Source organism: Rhinoderma darwinii, chromosome 3 (assembly GCF_050947455.1).
Source record: "Rhinoderma darwinii isolate aRhiDar2 chromosome 3, aRhiDar2.hap1, whole genome shotgun sequence".
Lineage (NCBI taxonomy): Eukaryota > Metazoa > Chordata > Amphibia > Anura > Rhinodermatidae > Rhinoderma > Rhinoderma darwinii.
This window is the reverse complement of record NC_134689.1, coordinates 401,061,992-401,080,327: the sequence shown is the minus strand read 5'-3', so window position 1 is coordinate 401,080,327 and position 18,336 is coordinate 401,061,992. Positions and strand designations below refer to the sequence as shown.

Here is an 18,336-nt window from a genome sequence, read left to right as displayed (position 1 = left end):
TGATACAACAAAGTCTCGGTCAAAACATGGTGTTAGCAAAAAGACACCAAACGGAGGGGGGGAGTGAGGGTAATGGTAGGTGTGTGGGTCAGTCTGAGAGCTAAGAAAAGATTACAATTCAGTTATTAGGGTGGTGGGTAGGTGAGGGTAAGCGTAATTGGTCCAGGGGCAACAAAGTTTCTCAAACTTAGCATTTCTATTTTCACGGCTATGGGGTTTTATGGACCCACTAGGCCGTCCCGCCGTAGCGGAGTAGCAACTGGCCAATCAACAGTCAATAGTAGTCTTAAGAACAAGAATACCTGGATAGAAGATTTGGCAGACACTAGGCATGGCAGACACTAGGCGTGGCAGACACTAGGCGTGGCAGACACTAGGCGTGGCAGACACTAGGCGTGGCAGACACTAGGCGTGGCAGACACTTGGCGTGGCAGACACTTGGCGTGGCAGACACTTGGCGTGGCAGACACTTGGTGTGGCAGACAATTGGCGTGGCAGACACTTGGTACAGATACAACTAAATGACCATTTGCAATAACGAACATGGGCAGACACAACAACTCTCGGGCAAGTAGGAAGAGAGCAGAGTCCTTTTTATAGTGCAGGGTGCGTTGGGATTGGGTAGGGAACATTTTACATGTGTGCGCCCTGGCCCTTTAAGGCCAGGGACGAGCACACTAGAGGAAACAAGAACAAGGAGGAGGGAGACGCGGACAAGTTCTGTGTCCTGCGGTCGCGTCTGCCGATGAGTATAACGTGCCGGCGGTCAGCCACCGCGGGCACAACAGTACCCCCCCCTTACGGCCCCTCTTCTTAGGTCCAGAATGTAGGAGGAACTTTTTAATAAGAGTTGGGGCACTAATTTGCTCTTCTGGCTCCCAAGAACTCTCCTCCAAACCATTTCCAGTCCACCAGATAGAAAGTCTTTCCTCCTACCCTCTTGTAGTGCAGGATCTCCTTTACCTCAAACACGTCAGAAGAACCGCTAGGAGCAACTTGCAGGACCAGGAGATTTACTGTAGCGGTTCAGGACCACAGGCTTTACGAGGGACACATGGAACGAATTGGGAATCCTGAGAGTAGGAGGCAGCCGAAGCTTATAGGACACAGGGTTTATTTGTTGCAAGACCTTGAAGGGGCCAAGGAACTTGGGAGCGAATTTGTAAGTAGGGATCTTGAGACTACTGTTTTTAGAAGACAGCCAGACCTGGACTCCGGGGGAAAACCGAGGAGGAATTTTTCTTTTTCTATCGGCATACCTTTTCATGCTATCAACTGCCTGAAGAATCGCAGACTTGGTTTACTGCCAGATGTGAAGGAAAGACCCAAAAGAAGAATTGGCTGCTGGTACTTGAGTCATAGCGGGCACAGGCAGAGGAAATCGTGGATGCTGACTGTACACGATGAGGAATGGAGAAGAAACAGTAGACTCACTTGTATGGTTATTATAGGAGAATTCCGCCCAAGACAAAAACTGTACCCAGTGGTCCTGTTGGACTAAAATAAAATGACGAAGATAATTTTCTAATATTTGATTGGTCCTTTCCACTTGACCATTAGACTGGGGTTTGAGGCAGAAGAAAAATCCAGCTTCACATCTAGCAGCTTACACAGGGATCTCCAGACTTTGAACGTGAACTGTACACCCCGGTCAGACACAATAAGGAGGGGTAGTCCGTTTAATCGAAAAATGTGCTGAATGAACAGATTTGCCAGACAAGGAGCTGAGGGAAGACCGGTTAAAGGAACGAAATGTCATTTTGGAGAAACAGTCCACCACTTCCCAGACAGTAGTACATCCAGCAGAAGGAGGAAGGTCTGTAATAAAGTCCATAGTAAAATGCTGCCAGGGGGCATCAGGCACTGGCAGAGGTTGGAGCAGACCAGCGGGTTTGGAATGGGTAGATTACAGGAGGAAACCTAGTCCAAAACATCCATAGGCAGTGTGGGCCACCAGTAGTGACAAGTAATAAAGTCCTGATTCTTGTGGACACTAGAGTTCCCAGCCAGTTTGGAATTATGTCCCCAGCGTAGAATTATTTTCCTGTCAGCTGGACAAACTAAGTATTCTTCCTTGATCTGTAGAGGGTTTACAGCAATAATCCTGGAACAGTCAATTATGGGTTGAGGACTTTCTTCAGAGTTGTCTGCCTCAAATGACCGGGACAGGGCATCAGCCTTAATGTTTTTGTCCGCAGGACGGAAGTGAAGAAGGAATTGAAATCTTGCGAAGAACAGTGACCATCTGGCTTGAAGAGGATTTAGTCGCTGTGCAGACTGCAAATATGTGAGATTTTTATGATCCGTAAAGATGATGATAGGATGAGCAGCCCCCTCCAGCAGGTGTCTCCACTCTTCCAACGCTAACTTGACAGCGAGTAATTCTCGGTTCCCAATGGAGTAGTTGCGCTCAGCAGAAGAGAAGAGTTTGGAGAAGAATCCACACGACACTGCTTTCCCTTTGGAATTCCTCTGAAACAAGAGTGCCGTAATTGTATTGACCCACAGAATAAAGTTGTTGTCGTTTTTACCGCATGGTGAAAGCGGTAAAAACTAAACCCAAAAAACAATGGAGGAATCTCAGTTTTTCCCAATTTCACCCCGCAAAGAATTTTCTTTTCGGTTTCCCAGTACATTTTATGGTATTTTAAATGCTGTCAATAAAAACTACAACTCCTCCCGCAAAAAATAAGCCCTCACACCACTCTATTGATGGGAAAAATAAAAATCTTATGGCATTTGGAAGACAGGGAGTGAAAAACTAAAATAGAAAAGCAAAAAAGGATCAGTCCTGCAAAGGTTAATTAATTTCTATAAAAAAATGACCACATATGGGGTATTCTCGTACTCGGGAGAGATTGCTTTACAAATTTAGGGTGGCTTTTTCTCTTTTATTCCTTGTGAAAATTAAAAAATGCAACATTTTAGTGGACAAAAATGTTGAGATTCATTTTCACGGCCTAATTCCACTAAATTCTGCAAAAAAACCTGTGTGGTATAAATGCTCACTATACTCCTAGAAAAATTCCGTGTGGGGTGTAGTTTCTCAAATGGGTCACTTTTTGGGCATTTTCACTGTTTTGGTCCCTCCAGGGCAGGGGTGTAGCTAGGAGTGGCAGGCGGGGCATGTGCCCTGGGCGCAACTTAGAGGGGGGCGCCATCGCCACCCACTCCTGCACTATAATTGTACCTGCGTCTATAGGACACAGGTACAATTAGAAGCAATGAATGGCCGGGTATGTTCCGTGCCCAGCCATTCAGCGCCTTTCTACAGGTGAAGTGGCGCGATACTTTGCGCCGCTTGCATCATTGTAAGGCGCTGAATGACAATGAAAGCGATCAACCCCAGGAGACCTGCGCAGAAGAGAGCAGGTCTCCATTGCTGCCGGACGGCGTGGGAACGGGATTAAGGTGAGTTTGAATAGTTTCTTATTTTATCGTAATAAAAAAGTGTGTGGCTTTATCTACAGGGGGGGGCTTTATCTACAGGGGGGGGCTTTATCTATGGGTGGGCTCTATCTACAGGGGGGCTATATATAGGGGTGGGCTATCTGTGGAGCACTATATACAGGGATGGGCTATATCTACAGGGGGGCTATATACAGGGGTGGGCTATATGGGGGGCACTATCTACAGGGGGCTCTATGGCAGGCACTATCTACAGGGGGCACGGTGTGTGTGTGTGGTACACAGTGTATGGTGCTATTATAATTAGAGGTGAGGTGTATGGCGCTATTATATTTAGGGGCGTAGTGTGTGGTATAATCAGAACTTTATCTTTTGTTTATAGGTGTAGAAATGTTGTAAAAGTGAGAAGCTGAAGACATGTGAGCGGCAAACTGCAGAAATAAGCTGTGGCCGGGAGAAGTAATCATAGAGGTCTGGACTGGATGGAGAAAAAGAACTAGAATCTGAGACGTCACCGGTGAGTCACTTAATGTAAATGTTTATTCTGCCTCTAATCAGTAATGTAGTCACTGTATGATCTGCAGCGAGATGATGGGTGGTATGATTATATGTTTTGTTTTTTTTGTAAAACGGCATCTTCCAGCATATCCTTACCTTTGTTCGGGCCATGCTGGGATCTGGAAACAAATTAGTGCAAACCTATACAGCAGGGGTTGCACTAAATTGAGCTGAATTTGTGCTGGTGCTGTATTTATGTACTGAGCTTGGTTCTGGTGTTGTGTATAGAACTATATTGCTTGTAAATTGTACAAATGTTTTTATGCTCAAGTTACATAAAAACAAATGTGGAAAAGAAATGACACGTCATTGATTGGTAGAGAAAACAAACATGGCGAGGGGGAAGGAGATGTTGGGAAAGAGGTTAGGGGGGGGGGGGGCACCAAACTGAATCTTTGCCCTGGGTGCTGTTGCAAACGCGACATGGCACCGAAAACCAATCCAGCAAAATCTGCGCTCCAAAATCCAAATGGCACTACTTCCTTCTGAGCCCTACTGTGGGTCCAAACATTAGTTTATTACCACATACGGGTTATTTCCGTAATTCGGAGAAGATGCTTTACAAATGTTGTGGTGCATTTTCTTCTTTAGTCCTTGTAAATATTACAAATTTCTATGTTTTTTCATAAAAGTCACAGACTAACTCCAATAAATACAGCAAAATACCCGTAGGGTCAAAATGCTAACCATACCCCTAGATAAATTCCTTGAGGGGTGTAGTTTCCAAAATGGGATCACTTTTGGGGGGTTTCCACTGTTTTAGCACCACAAGACCTCTTCAAACCTGACATGGTGCCTAAAATATAATCTAAAAAATAGGGGGCCCCAAAATCCTCTAGGTGCTCTTTTGATTCTGAGGCCGGTGTTTCGATCCATTACCGCACTAGGGCCACATGTGGGATATATCTAAAGAATGCAGAACCTGGGCAATAAATATTGAGTTGCGTTTCTCTGGTAAAACCTTCTGTGTTACAGAATTTTTTTTATTACAAATTAATTTCGGAAAAAAAAAATGAAATTTGTGAATTTCCCCTTTACTTTGCTTTATTTCCTGTGAAATGCCTAAAGGGTTAAGAAACTTTCTGAATGCTGTTTTGAATGCTTTGAGGGGTGCAGTTTTTAAAATGGGGTGATTTATTGGGGGTTTCTAATATATAAGGCCCTCAAAGCAACTTCACAACTGAACTGGTCCCTGTAAAAATAGCCTTTTGAAATTTTCTTGAAAATATGAGAAATTGCTGCTAAAGTTCTAAGCCTCGTAACGTCCTAGAAAAATATAAGGATGTTCAAAAAAACAATGCAAACATAAAGTAGACATATGGGGGATGTGAACTAGTAACTATTTTGTGTGGTATAACTGCCTGTTTTACAAGCAGATACATTTAAATTTAGAAAAATGCACATTTTTGCAAATTTTCTCAAAATGTTGGTGTTTTTCACTAATAAATATTGAATTTATCGACCAAATTTTTCCACTATCATAAAGTACAATATGTCACGAGAAAACAGTCTCAGAATTACTTGGATAAGTAAAAGTATTCCCAAGTTATTACCACATAAAGTGACACGTCAGATTTGAAAAAATCGGCTGTGCCACAAGACCAAAACAGGCTGCGTCTTAAAAGGGGTTAATACCGAAATGTTGTCCTACTGAAAAGTATGTACAGTATATGCACTCAATACTTGCTCGGGGCTCTGACTCTGCATGAATTACTGCGGCGTGGCATGGAGGCGATCAGCCTGTGGCACTGCTGAGGTGTTATGGAAGCCCAGGTTGCTTTGATAGCGGCCTTCAGCTCATCTGCATTGTTGGGTCTGGTGTCCCTCATATTGTATGAGGGTCTTCCCTTACTGTATAGGGACCGTCAAAATGTGGTCTGAAATGGGCTATGCATTCTTTACCAATCAGTCCAGGTAGTATAGAAACAGGGGATTTCAGGGTCTCGGAATATAGTAGAGCTTAAAGGGGCATGTGGGTCCCCTAAATCAGGGTAGAGGGGCAGGAGTTCTGGGGAGAGCGCCCAGAGGTCCAGAGATCAGTGTAAACAACGGACGTACTTGGGTCTGACTTGGTTGAGGGAAAGTCTGTCAGATAATAATGAAAAGGTGTGCAACGAAAAAGATAAAAGTACTTCTCCATCAAGTAGGGTCGTCTTGGGATCTGGTCACGGTGCTTGATTGTGCGGCGGTTTGTAACGATTTGCGGGGAAGAACCTTGTCCCAGATGAGGCGAAGTCAGGAGCAATCTGGAGAGGACTGGGACTGTTGGCTTGAGCGATCTGCAGGCACAGGTAGGAGTTTTAGGGTGATCAAGAGGGGCTTCAGGTCATCAGCCATGCAAGACGAGTAGGCTTTATTGGCCAAAGAGAACGGAATCTTACACGGCTGCCTCCAACGGTATAGGATTTGGTGCTGTTGAAGGACGGTGAGGAGAGGTTTCATGCCGTGTCTCTTCTGAATAGTGATGGGTGACAGGTCAGCGAATATTTGGTATTTGTGGCCCTGAAAATATCAGGATAGATGATGCCCTGGCCTTTTGCATCAGGGTTTCCTTGGTGGCATAATAGGTCAATTTAACCCCTTCAGGACCAAGCTCATTTTGGCCTTCAGGACCAGACCCATTTTTTCAAATCTGACATATTTCACTTTATGTGGTAATAACTCCGGAACGCTTTTACCTATCAAAGCGATTCTGAGATTGTTTTCTCGTGACACATTGGACTTTATGATAGTGGAAAAATGTGGTCGATAAATTCAATATTTACCAGTGAAAAACACCAAAATTTGGTGAAAAATTGCAAAAATTAGCATTTTTCTAAATGTAAATGTATCTGCTTGTAAGACAGGCAGTTATACCACACAAAATTGTTGCTAATTAACATCCCCCATATGTCTACTTTAGATTGGCATCGTTTTTTGAACATCCTTTTATTTTTCTAGGACGTCACAAGGCTTAGAACTTTAGCAGCAATTTCTCACATTTTCAAGAAAATTTCAAAAGGCTATTTTTACAGGGGCCAGTTCAGTTGTGAAGCGGCTTTTAGGGCCTTATATGTTAGAAACCGCCAAAAAGTCACCCCATTTTAAAATCTTCACCCCTCAAAGTATTCAAAACAGCATTTAGAAAGTTTCTTAACCCTTTAAACGTTTCACAGGAATTAAAGCAACGTAGAGGTGAAATTTTCAAATTTCATTTTTTTTTGCAGAAATTCATTTTTATTCTATTTTTTTTGTAACACAGAAGTTTTTACCAGAGAAACGCAACTCAATATTTATTGCCCAGATTCTGCAGTTTTTAGAAATATCCCACATGTGGCCCTAGTGTGGTAATGGACTGAAGCACCGGCCTCAGAAGCAAAGGAGCACCCAGTGGATTTTGGGCCTCCTTTTTATTAGAAAATATTTTAGGCACCATGTCAGGTTTCAAGGGCTCTTTCGGTGCCAAAACAGTGGAAATCCACCAAAAGTGACCCCATTTGGGAAACTACACCCCTTGAGGAAATTATCTAGGGGTATAGTGAGCATTTTTACCCCGCAGGTTTTTTGCAGAAATTATTGGAAGTAGGCCGTGAAAATAAAAATCGTCATTCTTTCAAAGATTATGTAGGTTTAGCTAATTTTTTCTAATTTCCACGAGGACTAAAGGAGAAAAAGCACCACAACATTTGTAAAGCAATTTCTCCCGAGTAAAACAATACCCCACATGTGGTTATAAACGGATGTTTGGACACACGGCAGAGCTTAGAAGGGAAAGAGCGCCATTTGGCTTTTGGAGCTCAAATTTAGCAGGAATGGTTTGCGCAGGCCATGTCGCATTTGCAAAGCCCCTGAGGTACCAAAACAGTGAAAACGCCAAAAAAGTGACTCCATTGAGAAAACTACACCCCTTGAGGAATCCATCTAGGGGTGTAGTGAGCATTTTGCCCCCACAGGTGTTTCATAGATTTTATTAGAATTGGGCAGTGAAAATAAAAAAAATCCTTTTTCTTCAATAAGACGTAGCTTTAGCTCCAAATTTTTAATTTTCTCAACAAATAAAGGAAAAAAAGAACCCCAACGCTTGTAAAGCAACTTCTCTGGAGTACGGCAATACCCCACACGTGGTCGTAAAATGCTGTTTGGGCACACGGCAGGGCTCAGAAGGGAAGGAGCGCCATTTGCTTTTGGTGTACAGATTTTGCTGCATTTGGTTTCTGGTCGCTATGTTGCATTTGCAAAGTCCCTGTGGGACCAAAACAGTGGATCCCCCCCAGAAGTGACCCCATTTTGGAAACAACACCCTCAAGGTATTCACCTAGGGGTGTAGTGAGCATGTTAACCCCACAGGTGTTTTGCAGAAATTCGTGTGCACACGATGTGGGAGAATGAAAATGGGAATTTTTCCTTAGATACGCCAATATGTGGTGCCCGGCTTGTGCCACCATAACAAGACAGCTCTCAATTATTATGCGGCGTTTCCCTGTTTTAGAATCACCCTACATGTGGCCCTAATCTTTTGCCTGGACATTCGACAGGGCTCAGGAGTGAAAGAGTACCATGTAAAATTGAGGCCTAATTTGGCGACTTATAAAGTATTGGTTCACAATTGCAGAGGCTTTGATGTGAAATAATAAAAGAAACCCCTGAGAAGTGACCCCATTTTGGAAACTGCACCCCTCAAGGCATTTATTAAGAGGTGTAGTGAGCATTTTCACCCCACAGGTCTTTTCCATAAATGATTGCGCTGCGGAAGGTACAAATTAAAATGTTCCCTAGATATGCCAATTCAGTGTCAAATATGTCGTGCCCAGCTTGTGCCACTTTTTTTTTTTATATACACCGTTCACCGTACGTTATAAACTACATGTTACCTTTATTCTGCGGGTCAGTACGATTCCGGCGATACCAAATTTATAGAACTTTTTTATAACTTTTTGCACAATAAAATTACTTTTGGAAAGAGAATGTATTTTTTCTCTCGCCAAGTTGTGAGAGCCATAACTTTTACATTTTTTCATCGATGGAGCTGTATGAGGGTTTGTTTTTTGCGAGACGAGGTATAGATTTTATCGGTACCATTTTTGGATACATGCGACTTTTTGATCACTTTTTATTTCAATTTTTGGAAGACAGTGACCAAAAAAACAGTAATTATGGCAGTGTTTTTGAGTTGTTGTTTTTTTACGGCGTTCACTGCGCTGGATAAATAACATAATATTTTTATAGTTCAGGTCGTTACGGTCGCAGCGATACCAAATATGTATGGCTTTATTATTTTTTTCAATAATAAATGACTTGATAAGGGAAAAAGGGCGATTGTGTTTTGTGTTATTATTTGAAACTTTTATTGTATGTTTTCCAACTTTTATTTTTACTTTTTTTACACTTTTCTTTAGTCCCACTAGGGGACTTGAATGTCCAACTGTTTGTTTGATGTTCTAATACATTGCACTACCTATGTAGTGCAATGTATTGGAACTGTCAGTTGTTCACTGACAGCAAGCCGATCAGGCTCCGCCTCTGGGCGGGGCCTAATCAGCTTACGTAATGGCAGACAGGAGTCCATTGTTAGGGCTCCTGTTGCCATGGTAGCAGTCGCCAGCCTTGCCATCGCATGGCAAGGCTGCCGATTTTCTACAAACCTCTAGGATGCAGCGATCACAATGGATCGCTGCATCGAAGGGGTTAATGCCAGGAATCGGAGCTAGCTCCGGTTCCTGGCGATAGATCGGGGTGTCCGCTGTAACATACAGCGGACACCCACTGCTGATGACGCCGGCTCAGCTTCTGAGCCGGAAGCTGAGCCGGCGCCATCTTGCCGATGTTACCGGAAGCCTCCTGGGCCCCGCCGACGACGGGGCATAGGAGGATTCCGTTACAGGCTGATCGGGAGGTAAGCATTAGCCCTCCGATCGCCTATGCAGCCACCGGCAACCCAGCGATCACGTTGCATGGGTGCCGGTGGCTATAAACTCCTCACATGTTGCGATCTCTATTGAACGCAGCATGTGAGGGGTTAATCGGTCTAGGCTAGCTCCGGTCCTGGCCGATACCTTAGGGTGCCAGCTGTAACATACAGCTGTCACCCGGCGGTGATGTCGCTGGCTCAGCTCCTGAGCCAGCTTCATCTCCATGACGTACATTTACGTGAAAAGGCGGTAAGCCACCGATCTTAATGACGTTTATATACGTGATCCGGCGGGAAGGAGTTAACCACTATGTCGCATGGCTTACTGTCTGATCTTTTCGGGCCGAGAGATCTATGGACCATCTCCAACCTGTCTATAGGAAGGTTTGGCGCCAATTCTTGGAAGAGCGTCGTGATGGAGGAGTTCAGGTCCTTGTAAGACAAGACTCGGGTATGCCTCTTATCCAGAAGTTACCCCGACATGCACGGTTTTCAGAATCCTCTAAGCGTAGCAGTGTGGAGTCCAGGTCCGCTCTTAGGGAGTCTAATTCTGCGTCGTGTGCAGACAGCACCTCAATAGCGTCGTCCATTTTAGTTTCTAGAGCGTTTTTCCTGGCTCCTAGCTCACGTATGTCTTTTGTGAGGTATTTGGACAGCTTAGTAGCTGTGAGTTGCAGCTCATGCTGAAGAAGTCGTTTGAATTTTCGGAGCAGGGAGGCATTCCTGGTGGAAATTTGTTGTTCTGAAGGTGGTGACAAGGGAGAACCCTCATCGTGAAATTCATCAATGAGTTCAGATGGGGCCTGCAGGTCGTCCTCTGATACTGTTGACATGGCGGGAGAGTCAGCATTCTCTGGCGTGAGGACAGAGGACTCCGATGGTTTTAAATCCCTCCGCCCTGTTGCGCTCCTTCCGGACCATGGACAATTGAGTCAGCAGGTTTTCAGGGAGAAAAATCAGGGCAGTAGGTAGAGATATTTCGCCTCAGAAGTTAGCTTTAGATAGCGGTTATGCCCAGGAGTCGCGAATGTGCAGCCATCTTGGTTAGCTACTCGCGAGCGCCGATGTTTTACCTCTGTTAAGTTGGTGGTGGAGCTGCCAGACTGCACTCCCTGCTCCAACAACAAGACATGCCCGCTCAGATCAGACCGGCCATGTTCAGGAAAAGATCTTTTAGGCTCCATGCACACGAACGTACCCGTAATTACGAGCACGGATAGCCGTCCATATTTACGGGCCGTGCTTCCATTAAAAATATGGGAGCACGGTCCGCAAAATAAAAAAATAGGACACGTCCTATTTTTTTGGGCAAGTTTCTACGCCACGGACACCTTCCCGTAAATATACGGGAAGGTGTTCGTCGGCCATAGAAACTAATGGGCCCGTAATTACAATTGATTTTACGGCCTTATACAAAAGTGGACAATATGTCTAACCACCATATTGAAAAGTTGCTCATAGTTGTCTGGCCACAAATATGCTTACCGTTTCCAGTAGCAACCAGTAAAATTGTTAATGCAGCTCTTCAGTATAATACAGGATATAACTCAGGATCAGTACAGGATAAGTAATGTATTGTATGTACACAGTGACTCCACCAGCAGAATAGTGAGTGCAGCTCCTGAGTATAATACAGGATGTAACTCAGGATCAGTACAGGATAAGTAATGTATCTACACAGTGACTCCACCAGCAGAATAGTGAGTGCAGTTCTGGAGTATAATACAGGATGTAACTCAGGATCAGTACAGGATAAGTAATCTATGTACACACTGACTCCACCAGCAGAATAGTGAGTGCAGCTCTGGAGTATAATACAGGATGTAACTCAGGATCAGTACAGGAGAAGTAATGTAATGTATGTACACAGTGACTCCACCAGCAGAATAGTGAGTGCAGCTCCTGAGTATAATACAGGATGTAACTCAGGATCAGTGCAGGATAAGTAATGTAATGTATGTACACAGTGACTCCACCAGCAGAATAGTGAGTGCTGCTCCGGAGTATAATATAGGATATAACTCAGGATCAGTAATGTATGTACAGAGTGACTCCACCAGCAGAATAGTGAGTGCAGCTCTGGCGTATGATACAGGCTGTAACTCCGGATCGGTACAGGAGACGTAACGTATTTATGTACACAGTGACTAAACTGTTTATATTATAAACTGGAAAATTGTGTTCAAAGGTTCTCATTGAAGAACAGTACAGTAAAGGGGGTTTTACACTGGGCGATTATCGGGCAGATGAGCGTTTACATAACGCCCGTTGCCGATAATTGACCTGTGTAAACAGGGGCAGCGATCAGCAGATGAACGAGCAAACGCTGGATCATCTGCTGGTCATATCGTTTTAAAAAAGTAAAATATTATCGCTGTCAGCAGCGCATCTCCCGGTGTAAACAGACAGACGCGCTGCCGACATGATAATAATGTATGGGGACGAGTGATCAGAGTAACAGCCGCTCGTCACCATCCATAGCTCCGTGTGGCAGGAGCAAACGAGCGCCGATCAACGATGTCTCATTGATCGGCGCTCGCTGCACCGGCTGATTATCGGCCGGTGTAAAAGGGCCTTTAGCCTCATGCTAGCCAACCATTGTCTACTGATAACAGGGAACAATAGTCTACATTAACCAGCACAGGCAATCGATAAACTACAGGTTTAGTGCCCCTTTCAGTTCACATTTTAGGTGCTTTCGGTTGTTTTTGGGTTATTAATAATAAAAAGGACAAATACTATGGATTACATGAAATAATATATATATATTTACACAGACACAACTCCGTCATTTTTATGATACACGCAAACAAATTAAAAGTCCCCCGCGCAGTGATGCATGTTACGCCTCCGCCTCAGAGCTGGAGTCCGAGTAGTCGGCCACCAGGCCGGATATAGAGACGGGGGTTTTGGGTGCCCCTTCCTCAGCAGCAGTAGGGGTGGTGTTACTGACAGTCTGTACCTGCCCCCCGTTGCAGTGACAGTTCGGCGCCTCCTCCGCTATCTCTTTCGTACTGTCTGATTGATTTCCCTCTTTTGATTTTCGTCGTACTACACCGAGAGCCATGGCAGACGTCCCAGGGCTTGGCGGAGGTTTTGGTCGGATTATTAACTTTTTTATTGAGGTTCCTGTTGTCGGAGGATTACCATCAGCTGCGGGGGAGAACCACGAGCGGTTGGTGATTTCCGAGCGTTTCTTCTGCTGTTTCTGGTCGTATGCTGTAATAGAATAAATAATAAATGAGGACCGGAGTGACAACCACCATGTTATATTCACTTTCTTTTCTAGGAAACAAACAATATGGCCCCATGAATGACTTCCGCAGGGGTTACCAACCAGCTTTGTCAAACTCCTGAATGGCGTATTTGCCTAGTTATACAGTGAAATGGAAGCAGCGAATGTATCAAGCAAAACTAGGACACGATTCCGATTTTTGGGAAAGCGGAATGACAACCTATGTGGAAACTGTAATGGCGGCCATATTGGACGTCACTAAGCTTTTCCTGTAAAAAGATGTAACTAAGAAATGTCTGAATAAGCCGAAGTTCCCCACCTAAACTATGATAGGGATGGCCATGGGGTGACTGCTGCCAACTGCTTGAATGTTCTCTTCTTGTCTGACAGTCCGGTTGCTATGGATACACTGCCTAACAACCACAAGCATTTCAGTGAAATAGCAAGTCCCTAGCAACCAGTCTGTCTCAGATTACTCAGGTCTTCAGCTCAATGCCACCGAACCGTGGGAAGAAAAGGGGGCACATAGCTCTGAATAGCACGGCAGCCTGTTCATTCTAGTGAATGGTGGTGTTCACAGCACAAGGACCCCACCGATGACAACTTTTGGCATGTGTCAGAGCTGGGGGGGCCCCATAGATATTTAGGCCTACAGAGAAGGAGACAACTCTCTGCTCTGCCGGTCATTTTGTTTCCATCTCAGGGTACCGCAGTACTGACCAGGGATACCCCTTCGGCTAGTTGGGCCATAGGCTTCTGTCCACCCTACGCCGATCCCCTGGTCTCCTCTTTTTTTGCTTACACTCCAGGCTGCGATACTTGAGCAGTGTCGCGAGCTTCTTGTCTTCTTCAACCTCCGGGAGAAGCTTCAAGTCCAGTGATGTCTTCTTGAGCAGAGCCTGATCTCGTTCCTCCTCTTCCCGAATCTGCTTCTTCTCCTCCTAAGGTGAGACAATGAGAACAAGCGGTGAGATTAACATAGCTGGAGCCCCAGTGTCAGCAGATGAAGGGACCGCAGTGGTTGTGCCACCGCTAATCGTGGACAGGAATGACGCAATGTATTGATATAGGCCGAGCCCGGATGCCGGTCATTATGGGTCCACACCACATCCTGACGTCTGGCACCAGTGGCTGTAGGGCTCAGACATAGTAACACAATCCATTGAAGAAAGAAGTAGACTCCAACCACTTCTTCGCTCGCCAACCGAAGGGCAAAGGTGCTCCTTTGGAACATATGACTATGAGAAGGCTTCCAGTGTGACCAGTAACCCCTTAGTGCCCTATCAATACACAACGACCCGTAGCTCACCCTAAACTTGCCACGCAGGAGGCTGTTAAGGGCAAAGTCATCCCTCCATGCACTCTGAGCCTCCTGTAGCTCGGACAGTGATGGCGCCGCCTTCTGTAGCTTTTCTTTATCCGCGACTCCGTGCTCGAGCCGATACATAGAATCCGTTTCCAGTTTCTGCTTTTCTTCATGTTCTGGGGATGACAAGACAATGAATTCACCCCAACATCTGCTGGTGCCCTCCGCTCATTATGACCCTGCAATGGGCAGAACCTAGGCGCTGACCTGTTGTAAGTACTTGCTCATTCTCCGCCATGTCCCAGCGTTCCTCCTTCCTCTGCGCTCCGCTCACAATCACGTAGTCACATGACGCAGGGTCTGTCTGCATCTCAATGTAATTCACACATAAGTGACACTTCATCCTGAACCTAGGAGTGCACGAAGGCGAGATTGTTGGAGTGACCCCTTATATTGTGTCTATAGAGCGCAGACTATTGACTACTGTAACAGGACAGCCTACATCCTGTGATTGAGCCGCTCCAAAGACACTTCCCTAATAATAGAAGTAGTATCTCAGGGCTGGGGGGTTGTCTGTCCAGATCAGGGTCTCTTAGTGAACGATTCTTCAGGGTCTGCTACAGGTGTATAATGAGCTTATTACCTGTAAATAGGCGTTGTGTAATAATTGCCGACCTTCTTCTTCTCTGCGTTATAACGGACACCTGAAATACACAGGAACAGAGCGAGTCACGACTGGTTACCCGGATGAGGAGAAAGAAAATTAAAGGGGTTCTTCAGGATTATAGAAGTGTCCTAGTTACCAGGATAGTTGGCCGTATGGGGAAGGTTTACGGGATCCTTGTAAGACTGTTCTCTATGGATGGGATATATACTGGGTGGATGTTCAGGAATAGAATCATAAGGGGTATTCTTATTCCTGGTCATGGGATGGACACACAGGTGCAGGGTTCGTTACAGTACAGTTAAGAGTTTTCTCTTGCAACGAGCCGTGCACCTGTGTGTCCATCACATGACCAGGACATATTTTCATCCTCTGGGAACAATTACGGCTCCCATTCAATGACAACAAGCAGAGATCTTGAAAACCGTGAGAAATTGATACAAGGTCTATTACAAAATTGTATAACTTTTCAACATACAAAAAAAAAAATATCCTTTATTTACTAAAAGCAAAAATAACCTGTTATGTCGGCGACCTCAAGTATGCCCTGATTTTGAAGTACTCCATACATCAGGTGTCCGCAACCTTCGGCACTCCATCTGTGGTGAAACTACAACTCCCAACATTTCATGACAGCCAAATTCTATATTATTTAAGCCAAAGGCTGTCAGGGCATGCGGGAATTGTAGTTTCATAAGAGCTGGAGAGCCGGAGGTCGCTATATAAACAAAGATTATTATCCTATAGGTCATTATGAGGCCACGTGTCCACAGGGAAGAACGGGCTGACAATTATATCCAATTATTTTTTGACTGTATTGAAAAGTGTAGCATAGTTTTAGTCAATGGGCGATGTGTGCGGTTGTATATTATACCGCCGCATACGTTGGGGATATACGTTCAGTGTATACGCGAATTGTACTCTAAAAACAAGGTGTGAACAATGACCATACCCATTCCTATGTGATTCTTGCAGCCGTCGCACCAGATGTTATACGGCATCTCGAACCTGTGGAGCAGATGAGAGAAGCTGATGAATCTGTCACACCAGGAGCCTTGTAAGAAGAAGGACTCCATACATAGCAGCGTAATAATAATATGAGGTGTACATACAACCAGAATGATCCCTTTATACCATTTGGAACACATAAAAAGGGATTTCCCACCATATTAAGTGATGGCATTTTACAAGGAGAAGCCGATCAATAGGGTCTGATCAGATGGTCTGATCAGGGTCTTGCAGATCAATAGGGTCTGACTGGCAGGATCCCCACTAAGGGGCCGCAGCTCATCAGCATCTTCCCTACATATCGCTGCTCCTGACCCTGTGCATAGAACAACGACAGTCACGTTCAAGTGAACAGAGCTGCAGTACCTTCACAGGCCTTAAGGGGGCCGCTGCAGCACCTTTATTATAGTGATCAGAAACCCTAGCAATATGCCGTCGCTTACTATAGTGACAAGATGGCAATGCAGGATCTGACATGACCCTGACACTGTTTTCAGCATTTCTCCCCTCTGCCTAAAAGAGGGTCCAGTGCGATGGACCCCAACTGCGATTCAAGGGGTTTTCCCATCAGGGTATCTCATTAGGTCTCTATAAGAATTGGGGGTCGTATCCACTAAGTACTGATGAACAGCGGACATGAAGTATGTCCCATATGCCGAAACGTAGCTCCCATCTTACAGCGAAGCCTCAAAGCCAAACAGGGTCATAATGATCCATACATCTGTACGGGAGACCTGATTGGCTGAGAGTGGTATGTGGGGGAGGGGAGCTGGATTAGAATAAAGTCTCCCAGAAGAGAACCTGGGGAGGTTGTGTTTTTTGTTTTTTTTGCAAAACACCAGATGTTGGGTGGTGGGCTCCCATTAGGCTACACAAGGTCATCTGCGGTAAACCTACAAGCACTTCACGTCTTCAGCGTTTCTCTATGGGGGGAAAAGGTCACGGACGACCCTGCGACCATGGCAACAAAATGTGACTGTCGCCGGCTGAGGACAAGTCACCTCCGCCTTAAAGGCCACCAGCCATGAAGGAGGCACAGAGCTAAATCAGGGCTGCGGCCCCTTCATTCTCCGGATCGGTCGGGTTGCTAAGAGTCGGAAATGTTCTCATTTCAATTCAGAAGACCTCAGTATAACAAGCAGCGGCCGGAATCACCTCTTCACAGCCAACAGTCGCCCTGTATAAAGCAAAAGTGGCGGTAACACAAAACGTCCCCCCGACCAGCAGCTGCCGCAGTCACATGATGTCATTATACAAGATTGTAAAGTTATTACAGATTATTATGTTCCAGTTTTGGGGGTGGGGGATTAGGCGGGTGTTTTGGTTGGTTGCCAGGCAGCCCATGGCTCGTTACCTCTTACCTGATGATGAGGATGCCCTGGGACAGCTTTCGTGCCCGCTCCCGCAGAGGGTGACTGTTCTTGTAGCGGTTGAGGGAGCCATGCTGCGGAAGAGAAGAATAACCCGTGTAAGTGGCGCAGTAACACTACATTAAGAAGCCATTATTACATAGTCTGTAAAGTGACACGAGCTGCGCTGTATAGATATGTAAGAGGTTATGGACAGCACGCCGTGCCCAGGCGCCCACGTTGGTACATCGCAGCTGCACTCACCTTGGCAGGGTCAAAGTCTGGTGGATAATACTTGTTGGTTCCTTTTCGTTCACCCTACAGTAAAACAAGAGAACATTTATATTATTATGTGACAACAAATAACACTCCATCTGCTCCCAATTCCAATCAACCTGTCATTTGCTATCGTTTAACTGTCCTCTGAAGAACTACAAGTCCCAGCAACCTGTTGTAAAGTGTAAGTCTAAATATGCTTGGATTACAAGTGTCGGTAAACCGAGGTCGTCCTACAGCTCTGCCAGAAGACAACTACAACTCCCAGCAACTGTGGAACTGCAAGCCCCAATAATCCATGCTCTTCTATTGAGGGACTACAATACTCTGCAACACCTGACTCTAGTGGAACTACAAGTCCCAGCAACCTTTAGCAGAGCAGTTATCATAGAGCTACAGATGACATCATGCCCTGGCAGCTGGGACTTGTAGTTCCTTCATAGCTAGAACAAGCAGAGGTCTCAGTTATTATCACACTCACCATCTTCACACAGCGTCAGCCCCGGACGTGTCCCCTCCTGTGTTGCGAGCTCTTCTTTTCCAAGCCTGTGTTATGGTTGTGATGCGAATGGGGAAAAACGTTACACCATCTTTGTCCTCACTTGCGCATTTACGATGCGAGATAATGAATAGTTCTGTCAACAG

General features: G+C 45.2%; 1 protein-coding gene across 1 annotated transcript; it reads right to left on the bottom strand.

The window, feature by feature from the left end:
- Nucleotides 1–12,598: 12,598 nt before the first annotated feature.
- On the bottom strand, nt 12,599–18,336 carry YJU2B (YJU2 splicing factor homolog B). The gene is made up of 9 exons (XM_075855490.1): nt 18,173–18,336; nt 17,680–17,733; nt 17,428–17,510; nt 16,011–16,066; nt 15,038–15,098; nt 14,662–14,804; nt 14,398–14,570; nt 13,891–14,029; nt 12,599–13,072 (listed from the first exon to the last, which is right to left on the bottom strand). Exons 1-9 carry the CDS (start codon nt 18,173–18,175, stop codon nt 12,696–12,698), a joined length of 1,089 nt encoding a protein of 362 aa, XP_075711605.1. The 5' UTR covers nt 18,176–18,336; the 3' UTR covers nt 12,599–12,695.

Excerpts from the sequence above, each read along its gene's own strand:
- YJU2B (XM_075855490.1), bottom strand. Across the intron at positions 17,511-17,679 it reads CAGACTTTGACCCTGCCAAG|CATGGCTCCCTCAACCGCTA; the intron begins GTGAGTGCAGCT and ends TCTCTTCCGCAG. Across the intron at positions 16,067-17,427 it reads CAGGGCATCCTCATCATCAG|GTTCGAGATGCCGTATAACA; the intron begins GTAAGAGGTAAC and ends TCTGCTCCACAG.